The sequence below is a fragment of the Ziziphus jujuba genome, chromosome 4, assembly GCF_031755915.1.
Source record: "Ziziphus jujuba cultivar Dongzao chromosome 4, ASM3175591v1".
NCBI classification, from domain to species: domain Eukaryota; kingdom Viridiplantae; phylum Streptophyta; class Magnoliopsida; order Rosales; family Rhamnaceae; genus Ziziphus; species Ziziphus jujuba.
This window is the reverse complement of record NC_083382.1, coordinates 31081564-31096492: the sequence shown is the minus strand read 5'-3', so window position 1 is coordinate 31096492 and position 14929 is coordinate 31081564. Positions and strand designations below refer to the sequence as shown.

At 33.7% G+C, this 14929-nt stretch overlaps 4 protein-coding genes across 7 annotated transcripts; all 4 read left to right on the top strand.

The window, feature by feature from the left end:
- Positions 1-287: 287 nt before the first annotated feature.
- LOC107415336 (WAT1-related protein At5g40240-like) lies at positions 288-6026 on the top strand. 3 transcript variants are annotated; one of them, XM_060816766.1, is made up of 11 exons: positions 288-770; positions 866-928; positions 1068-1181; positions 1290-1524; positions 1858-2016; positions 2447-2598; positions 3654-3929; positions 4072-4197; positions 4298-5026; positions 5363-5514; positions 5625-6026. In XM_060816766.1, exons 1-7 carry the CDS (start codon positions 589-591, stop codon positions 3718-3720), a joined length of 972 nt encoding a protein of 323 aa, XP_060672749.1. In that variant the 5' UTR covers positions 288-588; the 3' UTR covers positions 3721-3929; positions 4072-4197; positions 4298-5026; positions 5363-5514; positions 5625-6026. The 3 variants fall into 3 exon arrangements, with proteins under 3 accessions (XP_060672749.1, XP_015879130.2, XP_015879129.2); XM_016023644.4 differs by having other exon boundaries at positions 291-711; positions 2806-3929; XM_016023643.4 differs by having other exon boundaries at positions 292-770; positions 2806-3929.
- LOC107415356 (WAT1-related protein At3g28050-like) lies at positions 3977-5793 on the top strand. Its single transcript, XM_060816837.1, has 8 exons — positions 3977-3996; positions 4072-4134; positions 4298-4411; positions 4556-4734; positions 4908-5026; positions 5171-5245; positions 5363-5514; positions 5625-5793. The coding sequence occupies exons 1-8, from the start codon at positions 3977-3979 to the stop codon at positions 5791-5793; spliced, it is 891 nt and encodes a 296-aa protein (XP_060672820.1).
- Positions 6027-6876: 850 nt separating the features above from the next.
- Positions 6877-9653, top strand: LOC107415335 (WAT1-related protein At5g40240). Its single transcript, XM_016023641.4, has 7 exons — positions 6877-7751; positions 7850-7915; positions 8042-8155; positions 8476-8716; positions 8806-8964; positions 9053-9204; positions 9343-9653. Exons 1-7 carry the CDS (start codon positions 7564-7566, stop codon positions 9488-9490), a joined length of 1068 nt encoding a protein of 355 aa, XP_015879127.1. The 5' UTR covers positions 6877-7563; the 3' UTR covers positions 9491-9653.
- An 849-nt stretch (positions 9654-10502) lies between these two features.
- Positions 10503-14084, top strand: LOC107415417 (WAT1-related protein At5g40240-like). Of its 2 annotated transcripts, none has more exons than XM_060816767.1 (7): positions 10503-10813; positions 10942-11004; positions 11122-11235; positions 11947-12196; positions 12330-12488; positions 12581-12732; positions 13800-14084. In XM_060816767.1, exons 1-7 carry the CDS (start codon positions 10620-10622, stop codon positions 13909-13911), a joined length of 1044 nt encoding a protein of 347 aa, XP_060672750.1. In that variant the 5' UTR covers positions 10503-10619; the 3' UTR covers positions 13912-14084. The 2 variants fall into 2 exon arrangements, with proteins under 2 accessions (XP_060672750.1, XP_060672751.1); XM_060816768.1 differs by having other exon boundaries at positions 10505-10813; positions 12687-12732; positions 13800-13931.
- The last annotated feature ends 845 nt before the right edge of the window (positions 14085-14929 follow it).

The following is a 14929-nucleotide window of genomic DNA, read 5'->3' as shown; positions in this document are numbered from 1 at the left end:
TTAATTTTGATATTAGAACTTTAACTTCTAAACATATTTCTAGTCGTTTTTCATTTAAAGCTCTCGAACAGACGGGATCCGTAAAATCAGACCAACAAGAAAAAAGAAAAAAAAAATAAAAATAAAAAGAAAAGAACAGACTTGAATTAGGAAACGGCCATATAATATCCTCCACTTGTTTTCACTCTTTCAAAGTTTTTGGTGCGGGGGTCCAATTTGTTTTGATTTCATCCGGCATTTTGATTGTTTATTAAAGAATTCCAACCTTTTTTTTTTTTTTTTTGTTTTTGTTTTTTTGGGTGGCTCTTATAATGAATTTCCACTTGTTTATTACAAGTGGGCAGTTAATTAGTCAATTTCCATGTAGTAGGAATGGGACTTTAAAGTTAGAATATTTGTTTCATTAATCTATTGTTCTCAGCGGTCGGTGTCAACAGCACTGCTGGAAAGAGCTAGCGTCACTTTGTGAGTTGGGAGGAGGAGGTAAAAGTGAATCTTGTAAATGATACCGAGCAGAGGAAGAAGAGAAAGGGAAAGGAGGCGATATTTACAAGTTTTGCAGTTTGTAAGAGGGAGGTGCATAAGGAGATGGGACTGTGGATGTCTGATGTGGTACCCTTTGCAGCTATGGTTATTGTGGAGTGCGTGAATGTGGGTATTTCAACAATAAGCAAAGCTGCCATGAATGGAGGACTCAATAACTTTGTTCTGGTAGTTTACTCCGACGCCCTTGGAACTCTCCTACTCTTCCCATTTTTCATCTTTAATAGGTTGTATTTTTCTCTTTTTTTCATTGACTTCTTTTTCTTTCTTTCTTTCTGTACAAACCATCCTTACACACACACCCTCTCTCTCTCTTTTGCAGGAACAAGCGACTTCCTATTACTTTTAGGCAACTTTGTAAATTCTTCTTTCTTGGGTTGATAGGGTAGCAACCTCCACACTTTTTACCATTTCACTTCCAGATGCATATTTTTGTGGAAGTTATAATGTTACGATGTTATATAGGACTTGCCAATACGAAAAAAGTGAATTATGAAAAGGGATTCTTGTTGGTGTTAATGCAGGGTTTGGGGAGAGATTTTGCATCCTCTTGGTGTTAAGTATAGTTCTCCCACTCTTTCATCAGCAATGGGGAATCTTTCCCAGATCTTTACTTTTTTGCTTGCCATCATTTTCAGGTAGTAATAGTTGGTTGTAGTACTTCAAATTAATGAACAGGACAGAAAAAAAGATAAATTATATTTGTTTTTCTAATTTATTTTGGATTCTTCAATACTGATTAACAGGATGGAAAAACTTGATTTGACAAGTTCAAGCTGCCAAGCCAAATCTTTGGGCACCATTGTCTCTGTATTGGGGGCTCTAACGGTGACCCTCTACAAGGGTCCTGGTCTATTTGCTTTATCACCTTCTAACTCCCCTCATCAGCGGCGACTCCTCTCACAGCAATTAGAGTGGGCCATTGGAGGCGGTCTCCTTGCCATCACCTTCCTTATTTCTGCAATATGGAACATTGCCCAGGTATGATATAGTCCTGAAAAAGGTTAATGTTTCTAACAAATATCCACGTCTCAGTGCTGTTTAGCTTAATCAGTTGCTAGACTTGGTAGTTATGGCTAGCCTTATTCACATAGATGGACTTGGATTTGTGCTAAGTTGGAAGTCCTCCATGGAATTTTGTCATGTTGGACAATTTGATCTTAGTTCTGATGTTTTCTTCATATGATCCAACATCATCCAAGTATCTCTACCTTTAAACTGTCCCATTAAATGGAGAGAATAACACATGTCAACTTGAGAAGTCCTCTTGTTACTTACTAGGAACTGAAATTGGTTTTGTTTTCGTGTTTCTAGACAGCCATTGTTAAGGCGTTCCCAGATGAGTTGACCGTTATCTTCTTCTACAACTTGTTTGTGACAATTCAATCTATGATATTCACTCTTGCAGTGGAAAGCAATCCAGCTGCCTGGAAACTGAAGTCTGGCATTGACGTAACTGCTGTACTCTGCTCGGTAAGAAAGAAATTCTCGCATACTTTTAACTTTGTTTAATGTCCTGCCTCTTGTGTGAATAGATCATCCCTGCTGTTAGAAAGCACTTCTGTCATCGTGCAAGATAGGGGGCACTTCTATTTGTTAATTACTTAGTCGATGCTGTTTATTTTGCAATGTTTGCCTGGTTTGGTATGCTGTGGCCCTTAATAAAAACGAGAAAGCAATATCTTTTAACCCATTTATCGGTTGCTCTAGATGAAATGGCAGCTTGTTATTTCACATTATCTCAATGAAAACCTGAGCAAGAAGTTAATGTTTTGAAAATGTTTTTATGTCTTGAAACAAATTTTTTTTTTTTTTTTGGGGGGGAATTTTGCATTTTCAGTTGCCATTCAGCATTAAGTGGTTGTGAATTATAGTAAAATCATTAATTTTGGGCTCCTCTTAGGGAATTTTTGGAAGTGTGATACGCCTTGGTGTTCATACATGGTGCTTGCATAAGAAGGGTCCTGTCTATGTAGTCATGTTCAGACCCTTGGGAATTTTATTTGCTGTGATCATGGGGATCATCTTTCTCGGGGAGACTCTTCATCTTGGAAGGTACATAGAGTCATTCTGCCTTTCTTTCTCTATCTCAAATTTTTTTTTTTTTTTTTTTTTTTTGGTTCCTGGTTTAGTATTTGCAGAGTTAGGTAGAAAAGTAAAATGATTAAAGCACAGACCCTCTTATGATATGAAGTACTAAATGTGCACACATTTGCTACTGAAATGAAAGGTTAATGATGTTTCAATATTGGTATAATGCAGTGTGATTGGTTCGCTTATCATTGCATTTGGATTTTATACTGTGATGTGGGGACAAATTAAAGAAAAGGAGTTGGCCATGGATGATGGTATTGATAGCTTAGAATCAGCTTCACAGAGATCTCCTCTTGTCAAAAGCGATTCTAATGAAGAAACATGAGGATGAGTTGTTATATCACACAAACAAAGAATTTGTTACAAGAAGAAAAGAAGCTAAAGAAAATTTATAAAAGGAAAAAGAAAAAAGGGAGAAAAATTTAATGTACATAGCACCTAGACATTGTTAGCAGGCATGTGGGATCAAATTTATCTCCTCTCACTCTCTTCTTGAACTTGAGAAGGTTTATTTTGTAAATGCTTGATCAGGGTCCGGTTAATTGGACCCTAATGTTTATTATTATAATTGAAGGTTTTTTTTCCTCTTTACTCTATTAGTTAATTGCTTATTTAATTTCTGAAAATTCATGGTGCCTGATAATATGATTCAATCTGTTGACCAGTTCAATAATTATGCCAATAAGAGGGGAGAATTATATAAATTTGTTTTGCCACTATCTTTAACTGATTATGTGTTTCTTTGCCAATAATTATGCCAACCAATTATGTGTTATTTTAATGATCAATAATTGAGAGACGAAAAAACAAAGAGGGAAAAAAAAATTGAAAGAAAGAGACATATTTGGAATAATTTGAAGTTTGCTTTAAAAATAAAAAAATCATTAGTTAATTCTAGGTGGTTATGATGGGACCCACGTTTTGTTAATAAAACTTCATTCGTTAATGCTAAGCGACCAAAGCTATCAGACAAAGAATCTTGTCAGTTCAACTGTTCTGATCATGTCAATGAATAGGAATAGCCTATGTTATCTGCAACTTGTGGGACGTGATATTTACGGTTTCTGGTCTTCGGAACGTTGAGAGAGAGAGAGAGAGAGAGAGAGAGCATGGAGGTGTCTTCTTGCACATCTGGTGTGGTACCCTTTGCTTCGATGGTAATGGTGGATTGCATGAATGTGGGAATATCAACAATAATTAAAGCAGCCATGAACAGAGGAAGCAGCAACTTTGTTTTTGTTTTCCAACGCCCCTGGGACTCTAACCCTTTTCCCTTACTTCATCTTTACCAGGTGGGTCTTCTATCTCTCTTCTTTCATTTCTTTGTTGTTGTTGTGTCATGGGAAAAACAAAGCCATGGTGGGTATTCATGATAACAAAAAGAAAAAAGTTTCCAAGTTCTAACAGCTTTTCTCTTTCTTTCCTATTTTGCAGGAATAAGCGACCGCCCCTCACTTTTTCACTCCTATGGAGATTCTTCCTCGTTGGATTGACAGGGTAGTAATAGCAAATATGCATTTGCTGCTTGTTTTCTCTACTCTATTGGATACTAAAATCTGGGTATAATTCACATCTTGCACTTTTTTTTTTTTGGGAGGGCAAGATCTTCAAATACTTGATGTAACAAATATTATAACTGCATAGAAAATTTCTATTGCAGGAGTTTGGGAAAGCTTTTGTTTTTCACGGGTGTGAAATTCAGTTCTCCTACTCTTTCATCTGCTATGGGGAATTTTGCACAGATTTTTACTGCCTTGCTTGCCATCATTTTCAGGTAGTTTCTATTCCCTACAAGTAAAATTGGGTTAAGTGGAAAGATTTAGTTTCATATACGATCTCAACTACTCCATGGTATTTCATTGCCATCAAAACCAGAAGTTCATAATCTTTATGATAAAGCCACTTCATTAATGAACAGGATGGAAAAGTTAAATTTAAGAAGTACAAGGAGCCAAGCCAAATCAGTGGGCACTGTGGTATCGGTAGCTGGGGCTTTAATAGTTACTCTTTATAAAGGTCCTAGCCTAATGGGTTCATCACCTACTAATACCCCTTCTCAGCTTCCTCTTTCTCAGCAATCAAAGTGGATTTTGAGAGGTTTTCTTATCTTAATCACCAACCTCATGTCTGCAATATAGAACATTGCTCAGGTCAAACATATTCCTCATAAACAAAAAAAGGCTTAAATTTGTTCTGCAGATCACTTATTCACATGGGTTTATATTTCCAGGCTGCCATTATTAAGGTGTACCCTGAATAAATGACCTTAGTCTTCTTTTACATATTCTTTGTGACAATTCAAAGCCTGGTTTTCTCTCTCATTTTGGAAAGGGATCCAGTTGCTTGGAAACCTAATGCTGCCATTGAGATAATGGCCATTGTTTTCACGGTGAGAAAAATTTTCTGAAAATTTGAACTTTTATTTTTGGCTTTCGTATCTAGTGGTGATTGACTAATTTGTTGTTAGAAAAGCAGTTAGATTATTCTGTCACTTTTCTAACTCGTAGAAAATTTAGCTGTCTTGATGTCGCAGAGTAGCTATAATCTGACAACCTCCTCTGCTACCAAAGCTTTGGCAAAAATTGGTTTTGAAAAGAATCAAGCTTTTGTTGGCAAAATATGTTCGTGCTTACATAACAAATTTTCATTCAGTTTAGGTGGCTGTGATTTAATGAAAACCCCTTTTTTTTTTTTTTCTTTTTTTTTTTTTTTTTTTAATTTTCAGGCAGTAGTTGGAAGTGTGATTAGTGTAAGTGTTCATACATGGTGCTTGCACAAAAAGGGACCAGTATATGTTGCCATGTTTAGACATTTGGAAATTGTATTCGCTGCAATCATGTCAATCATCTTTCTTGGCGAGACGATCCATCTTGGAAGGTATGAAAAAAACTCTTCTATATCTTAATTCTGAACTTGATATGGAATTGAGCAAGAACGGCTATCAGTGTTTCAAGAAAGACTAATGATAAATATCATGTTTAATGCAGTGTGATTGGATCAGTCATAATTGTATTTGGATTTTATACTCTAATGTGGGGGAAAATTAAAGAGAAGAGCATGGATGTTGACAATGAAGTTAGAAACTTAGAATCATCTTCTCATAAGACTCCTCTGTTGCAAAGCAGTTCCAATGAATACTCACCAAGGAACTCGTAACCAGACCAGAAATTATTAGTTTTTGTGCAGGAAAAATTTTTGGTGATGTTTCACTTATATATATATATTTGTTTGTGCAATAATTAATTATTGGTCTTGATAGGCATAGAACCAACTTGTCTTCATCTTTAATCTTCTTTTCTGTCTGTTGTTTTCCTTCATTTGCTTTCGAGTGTTTGGTAAGTCCATAAAGAGAAAGAGGATGAATAGAGATTGGTTTCTATGTTTCTTCATCAGTTTCTTATCTCACAGCAATCAAAGTGGGTCTTGATCTGCCTCCTTGACGCCATTTATGATTTTATCAAATACATATGGAAAATGTAGCGAACATTATTTATATTGTCCAAAATCAAATCATTTACATGGACAACACAAGATGTTCCAATACCACATAAACCTTATGAATTATGAGGCTGCTTTTGTCCAAAAAAAGGAAAAATACGGATAGAGAAAATTATGAGACTGCTTATATATATATATATATATATATATATATGCTTGGTCACAACAAAATGTAAATTGGTTTTATTTATTCATTTATATTTTGCCTCTGTAGAAGTTACTACAGTTTTCTTATTTTAAATTAATTCTTAAACTTCTAAGAAATCTAACATTGGACAACTATTACGACCGAATTGTTTGCTTGAACCTAGATTGACATTAGGTTACTTTCATATTCAATTATTCAGCAAAAAAATTATATGGATATATAGATCTCAAAAATCCTTTTTACATGAGAATATTATATGATATTATTATATGCTAAGTGATAAAGCATAAATATCCCATTGAAAAATTAGGCGTTCAATTATATTTTAGAAAGTTGAATGTGGACCTTGGAATTAAACTTAATCTGAAAGAGTTTAATATATCAGAAATTAAGATAGCCGACTGTGGAGAATCTTGGCCTGTCTTAAAATTGTTGATTTTCGGTACATGTCATGATGATGGCCTCTCAAATCAGATGATGGCCTCTCAAATCAGATTGGGTTCGAAATTTTTGGTGGTGAATGGGGTTGTGTTTTGATTTGTCATTATGGAATAATTTGTACTTCTCTTCAAGTTGTCAGAGAGTTCTCTTTCGGTTTTATTTGACTTTTCTTCCAACTTGGATTTGCCATTCCAATTGAAATTCAGGCTCATGGAGGTTGAATGCTTCTTCTATACAGTTGCAAGGAAACATCAAATCAACTATATTTTCTTCCAATACTAATGCAACACAGGCAAAGTTTTCAATCTTCATATCTAGATGGCCATTTTTTAATTTCATGGTCTTAAACATTATTATGAAGATCAATATGGAAAACTTCTGCGTTCTTTTCATATATAACTTTGTAAAAATTTGCAAGTAATAGTACCATCCGGACCATTTTCATACATAGACTAGAAGTCCGACATGAATTCTTGACGAATTAGGATCAACAAAGAAAGGTATCCCTGTAGAAACAGGAAATGAAAGCTTTCTTGAACAGAAATATCTGGGATGTCTCTTTCTGGACTTCCTTTGAAATTACTGATATGGGTATGAAAAATTCAATTGGTTGTTTCATTCAGAGAGACATTTGTTTCTTCTTTCACTATCGGCATTAAAGTAGAATAACAATTATTGATGTTATGTGAAGTTCCATTTATGATTCAGTAACCAAAAAACTGATGTGATATATATTTATATAAATAAAAACATATGCATTTAATATTATATAGATATTATCATATTACATAGACCAGAGGGGGAGAGAGAGAGAGAGAGAGAAAGATAGAAACGGAGGGATGGGATGGAAATTTTACAAAGATATTCTGCCATTCGCAGCCATGATAGCAGTAGAGTGCATCACAGTTGGCCTGAAAACCATATTCAAAGCGGCTAGTTTGGTTGGGATGAGCTACTATGTGTTTATGGTGTACTCATATGCTATTGCCACTCTAGTTCTCCTCCCTCTGCCTCTCATCTTTGGCAGGTAATCCCTCTCTTAATCACTGTCATTTTATCAAGCATCCTAGATTTTTTTTTTTTTTTTTTTTTCTAACAGAAACCAATAATGTTTGAGCTTTGCAGAAGAACAGACCTACCTTTATTCAAATTGTCTCTCCTCTATAAATTTTTCCTCCTTGGATTGATTTGGTAAGAAAATTTGTTTCACACAGAAAGTTATTTTGTTATTTCCGGTTTGAAGAAAGTTTTAAAAAAAGGACACTAACGTAGAAATCGGTATATACAATCATATCTTAATCTATGCTTGGAGACCAGGTTCTTATCTCAACTATGTGGGTACAGCGGAATAGGATATAGTTCTCCAACTCTTGCTTCAGCCTTGAGCAATCTTGTTCCAGCATTTACCTTCATACTTGCTGTAATTTTCAGGTTTTTCCTATTGTCCTTGGTATTTTATTGAGTTTTCTGTTCTAAACCTTTCATATGAACTGAGCAACTAGACTTGATTGATGAGCAATTTCCAAAAATTGCTTTTCCTCCTGCTCCAATGTTGAACTGTACACTGGTATAATCACTTTATCATAGGATATATGTGGAATATTTCTAATTGGATACCATACTTCTCACTTTTTTCTTTGTCTTTTTTTCTTTTTTTCTTCTTCTTCTTCTTCTTCCTTATTTATTTATTTATTTATTTATTATTATTATCATTTTTTTTCCTTGTAACATCCTCTGGGTGCCTAAAAAAGGATGGAAAAGCTATCAATAAGAAGGTCAAGTACCCAGGCTAAAATAATGGGAACCATAATTTCAATATCAGGAGCATTGGTAGTGCTTCTCTACAATGGCCCTGTAGTATTTTCCACTTTCTCTCCGTCACCTTCCTTTCAACTTGAATCCCATTCCAGAACATCAGAAACAAATTGGGTTATAGGGGGTCTTCTACTCACTGCTGAGTACATTTTGCTTTCTGTCTGGTACATTGTTCAGGTATTCCCTTTCAGTGCTCCCCAATTATGAAAACTCCTAAAAGGAATTTCATCAGGAGAACTAAATTGGAATCTTTTAGAAATCTACAGAGCCAAGTCATGAAAGAATACCCAGAAGAGTTGATAGTGGTATTGTGGTGCAACTTTTGGGCAACAATTATATCAGCACCAGTATGCTTTATAGCAGAAAGAAACATGAACGCTTGGATATTGAAACCTGTTATAGCTATTATTGCTACTGTACTTGTGGTAAGAAATTGGTAATTAAATCCTAAAAAGCACTTGATACAGCTGAGTTTTGGTCAGTGGACTAAGGGTTGGATTTCTCTTTGTATAGGGGATTTTTGGTTCATCATTCATTAGCTTTGTTCATACATGGGGGCTACACTTGAAAGGGCCTGTCTATATTTCAAGCTTCAGACCATTGTCAATTGCCATTGCAGCTGTTATGGGTGTCATATTCCTTGGGGATGCTCTCTATCTTGGGAGGTATGTAGAGAGCTCTATTTCACACATTGTTTGGTGTTTAAAAAATCGAACAAATAAGCATCATCATTAACTATTTGCTTCTTTATCCATTTTAAGTCCATTCATATCTGCCATTGCTTTCCTTGCTAATTTCTGCAGTATTGTTGGAGCAATGATAATATCAATTGGGTTTTATGGTGTAATATGGGGAAAAGCAAAAGAAGAAGAAATGGATGTGGATGGTGGGTTGGAGCCCTCATCTGATGCCAAGGCACCTTTGCTTGCTGCTGCAGTGCTTCAAAGCTGAAGAATTGTAAATTAAATATGGAGTATATTAGAACAAGATTGTTCAGTGCCTATATTAGTACATGTCAAAAAAACTTTCCAATTTCAGAGTGGAGGGCGACTCTGTTCACATGTACACTAATCAGGCACAAAAAGTAAAATTATCTTCTTCTTTTTTCCTCCTATTTATAAGAATGATCATGAATTAAGACTCAAAGTTAGGTTCTCTCCAAGTAATTTTAAAACAATAAAGCTGCTAAAATATGACCAATTGATGGATGTTATACTAAGCTTCTCTAGGCAGTCCCTAATCTATATTTATATATATATATATATATACATGCTTAATGCAGTTTAGGAAAAGGATAAGCATGAGTTTGTCGAACGTAATTTTTCAATTCGGCATGTGAATTTGGCATATGCACAGTGTTTTCTTTCTTCAGTTCAATTGAAAAAAACAAAAGTGTTTTTCTTCAGGTCTTGGGTGGGAAAAACGCCTCTATAGAAACATGTTTTACAGAAAATGCATTTTCAAATTGGCCCAAGTCAGCGATCATTTTTGGGACGTAGAGGTTGGGGCCCAACTAGCAAGTAAGCCCAAACCACAAATACATGCAGTTGTTAGTGTGTTCAACATGGTCTCTTCAAAATGTGAGATGAGCCTTTCCTTTCTTATTTGAGGAAACCAAAAAAAAAAAAAAAAAAAAAAAATGAAGAAGAAGAAGACATATTCGACAGGACATGCACAGAAGAAGCAATACGACTGCTGAAGCAGAAATGTATGACATTTTTTTTTTTAATTTGAGAAATATATTACATTATTGTCACCAAAAAAAAAAAAAAGGGAAATAGATAACATTGTCAAATAAATAAATAAATAAAAGAATAAAGCCACGCACCAAGTTATGTATATATAAATAACAACTACACCAACTTTATCATGTCACTGTAGCCTCGCTCTAGGACTTTATAAAACATTAAAATGGAAGGATGTGCAATATAATAATAAGCTAATCCTTTATTTATTAAAGAAAAGAATAGTGAGTTAATCATTTCAAATCAATTTACTCTCTGTAAATAATCTATAAACAGAACGGAAAGATTATTAGAGAGAGAGAGAGAGAGAGAGAGAGAGAGAGAAATCAGAGATAATGGTATGGAGGAGATGCTGCTATGGGGAGGTTGTGCCATTCGCAGCCATGGCAGCAGTAGAGTGCACCAACGTGGGCTTAAACACCTTATTCAAAGCAGCCACTTTGAAAGGGATGAGCTACCTTGTGTTCATCCTCTATTCTTATGCTCTTGGCTCTCTTATTCTTCTCCCTCTTCCTTTCATCTTTCGCAGGTACTTACTTGATTATAATTATCTACTACTCTCTTAATCTCCTTCTCATTTCCAAACAATTTTTTCCCTTTTTTTTTTTTTTTTCATATTTTGTCATGCAAATTTATATATGTTTGAGAGTAATACAGAATGGATCTTTCATCATTCAAAGTCTCGATCCTCTACAGAATTTTCATCCTCGGACTCATTGGGTATGAAAACATATTAATTTTTAAAATTTAATTAAAGAAAAAGTGGCCCAAAAAAAAAAAAAAAGATATAAATAAATGGTTATAAATGTTATGTTAAACTGGGAATGAATGAGGCAGGTTTTCAGCCAACATATGTGCATATAAAGGTATAGAATACAGTTCGCCTACTCTGGCTTCAGCTTTGAGCAACCTTACCCCGGCCTTCACTTTTGTACTAGCCATCATTCTCAGGTAAATCATTTCCCTCTTACTCTCTCATATCTGAATCTCAGTTTTTCTTCTTTGTTTTTTATTTTCATTTTTCATTTAACTTCTTACCTCCTTTTTATGTCCCTGTACGCACCCCACGACATATCCTTATACATTGCTAATGTCATCATCATTTTGATAAGAATAGTGGAACAAGATTAGTATAGCCACAAGCATGAACCAACAAATTTTTATAATTAATTAATATGGACAAGATCTGCTATCGTGATCAGCAAAATATTCTGCCTTTGGTTTTTCATGCATTTCTTTATTTCATTTTCCCAATATGTGACTTTTCTTTTTCGTATATGATATCCAATATGACTTTTCTTGATAGTGAAGTACAATATATAAAATGTGGTTAGCTGGAATAAGAAAATATTTTCAATGAATTATGGTTTATGGTGTTGACCAATGTCACTACTTGCTAGCTATAGCTATTAGCTAGAAGATGGGAATGGGATACTGTTTTTTTTTTTTTTTTTTTTTTTTTTTTTTGGAAGAGGGAAAAAAAAGCCTTACTTATTGTCTTTCATTTGTTCATTTTTCTGGGTTTTTATTTTGTATTTTTTTAATATATGTGTTTTGGTTTCATGCCCAAGAAATATATGTCACACTAAAATAAAACCTGTGTAATAGAATCAACTTTTCTTTTCCCTTTCTTCTAATAAACTTTTCTGATGCCAAGAAAAGGATGGAAAATGTGGGTTTGAGAAGAACAAGCAGTCATGCCAAAATCATTGGCACTGTAGTATCAATTTCAGGTGCATTGGTGGCACTACTCTACAAGGGCCCAACATTGCTATCTTCTTCATCTCCAGTACCATCCAATAAACCTCATCAGTACCCGTTGGCTTTGGCTACAGCACAGACAAATTGGATAATAGGTGGCCTCTTACTTTCTGCTGAGTACTTTCTTCTCTCAATCTGGTATATCATTCAGGTATATATTAATTTATAGACTTAATCTTATCCTAGAAGATTAATATCTAAATTATTGAAATGTTGAAGAAAACTAAATTCCCAATACTTAAAACTAAATTCCCAATACTTAAATATTCCTTGTTATGTTCCAGACCCAGGTGATAAAAATATACCCAGATGAGCTAAGTGTGACACTCGTATACCTACTGTGTACAACAATTATCGCAGCACCAATATGCATTTTGGCAGAAACCAACTCTAGTGCATGGAGACTAGGGCCTGATATATCATTGGTCACCATAATTTTCTCAGTAAGAAATTTACTAACAATAGAAATATATATAGCCTGCAAACATAGTATTAGGCTTTCAAAATTAATGCACTCTACTTTGTGTGTCATTAGGGATTCTTTGGTCCATCCTTCAGTACTTTGGTTCACACATGGGGTCTGTACTTGAAGGGCCCTGTTTATATATCTATTTTCAAGCCATTTTCAGTTGTTGTTGCAGCTGTTTTGGGTGTCATGTTCCTGGGTGATGATCTCCATCTTGGAAGGTATATATAAACACTCTCATGGCCCCTTCTTCTTCTTCTTCTTCTTCTTCTTGTTTTTACATAGAAAAGAGACGTATCAACAGTTAGGGGCTAAGATGTGCTCAAGACCATCCAACCCAACTTTTTTTTTTTTTTAAAGAAAAAATCGTATTAGTATATGAATTAAGATCTAAAACAATAATTTATTAAATATTAAAAAGATTCGTATCGCCAGAAGAAAAGACAGAAAAAGAAATTAAAAAAATAAATAAATGAATGAAGGAAGATAGCAGAGAGAAAGAGAAGAGGAAAAAAGGAATGAACATCTAAAAACATAGAAAAAGTTTGGACCTGGGTGATTTTTTTTTTTAAGAAAAATATTTGTTTGAGAAATAATTTATAAAGAATAGATAATTTATTCATGATTGTTTTATAATCTTATATTTAAAATAAAATATTGTAAAATTATTCAATTTTGGTCCTTGACACGATTCATGATTAAACTTTTTTGTATTTGCATTGCTTTTTTTTTTTTTTTCAGTTCTATAATATATATATATATATATAAGGGAGTAAGGGGACTCTCTATATGTATTTTGTTACTGTAGTATAGTGATTATACGTATATTGAAAGGTAAAGCTCATGAAGCTGATGCTATAGCTTCTTTGTAATACCCCTTTGTGGCTCTTTTTGTGCTATGAATGTATTCATATAATTTCAAAATTTTCTTGTTCTTTCTTTCATAGAGAAGCTAATTGTGCAGCTCATCTGCTTGCACGGCATGCTTTATCATTATATAAGGCTGAATTTTGGATGGAGGAAGTGCCTCATTTGCTACTTCCTACATTGCAAAAGGATAGTTCTTGCATGGTTTAGTTTTAGTAATATTTTATTTATTTCAAAATTAAAGGGGGGGGGGGGGGGGAAAACTACGTATATTTTTACTTTTTCCATTAATAAATTTGATATTGTTTGCTAAAAAAATTTTACAGAAGCCACCTTTGATGTTGAATCATGGCTACGTCTGATTATATATATATATATATATATATATATCATTTTGCCTCTCTCTGTTCGTGTTTTGTAGTGTTCTTGGAGCAATAACAATGTCAGTTGGGTTTTATGGTCTAATATGGGGAAAAGCAAAAGAAGAAGAAATGATACATGAAGATAATATGGGGAAAACCCCTTTGTTGTAAAGTAACATAGCTTTTTTTTCTTTTTCTTTTTCTTTTTTTTTTCTCTTTGAATGTAATGTAGACATAGCTTAAGAGATATAAATATATGTAAAAATAAGTCATCAACAGCGGATTATTTGTGATGATCAAGGAAACACTTATATATCTCATATTGGGAATAACCTACCCTTTATTTTAAGGTCCCAATTGTTTCATGTGAGATTTCTCTGTTAGAATTTCAGCAAAAGAAAGATTTCTCTGTTAGAATATAAAGAGAAAATGAAAAAAGGACAGACAGCACACCATGCACTGTTCCATGAGTTGGGTGATGATTTCGACCAAAAAAAGAAAAATTAGGACTCTAATTGCAAATAATAATATAGTTCAATGAGTTACAATGCCAATATTCTTTATAATTAATATATATATATATATATATATATTTATATAGGCAGACATGCTATCATGTTCCACAAAAATATAATCTATATATGTTTATTGTCTCCCAAACTCAAACTTTTCTTAGATAATGAGGTATATATTTATATTTTCTTGGGCGGGTAGCTGGAATAAGTTACATTTTAATTTTTAATGATAGAAATGGGGATAATATACTTGTCCATTAGTGCCGGTTGCAAAAACATCATATGGAGTACATCTAGTCTTTCATATGTTACCATGTTAGTTTTATGGCTTTTAATTCTTTGGTTTTATTATGATAACAATTTAATAATTTACCCCAAAAAATAAAATAAATAAAAGATAACAATTTAATAAAGCAAACCAAAGTTTCCACGTAATTGTAATATACAATATTATAATATGATTAGCTGGTATGGCCTGTGATGAAGATTAACCCCTTTGTTAATTACGTTTTTAAAATGCACATAAAGAAAATAAGATCAAGTCCATTAATCCTGGTAATGTACCCTATAGTCAAAGTGTTGAAAATAAAGAATATGGCTCTTGATCATATAACTGTTGATATTCTTAAATTTTTTTTTTTTTTTCCTCCCTCACCATGGATTTTTTTGATGAT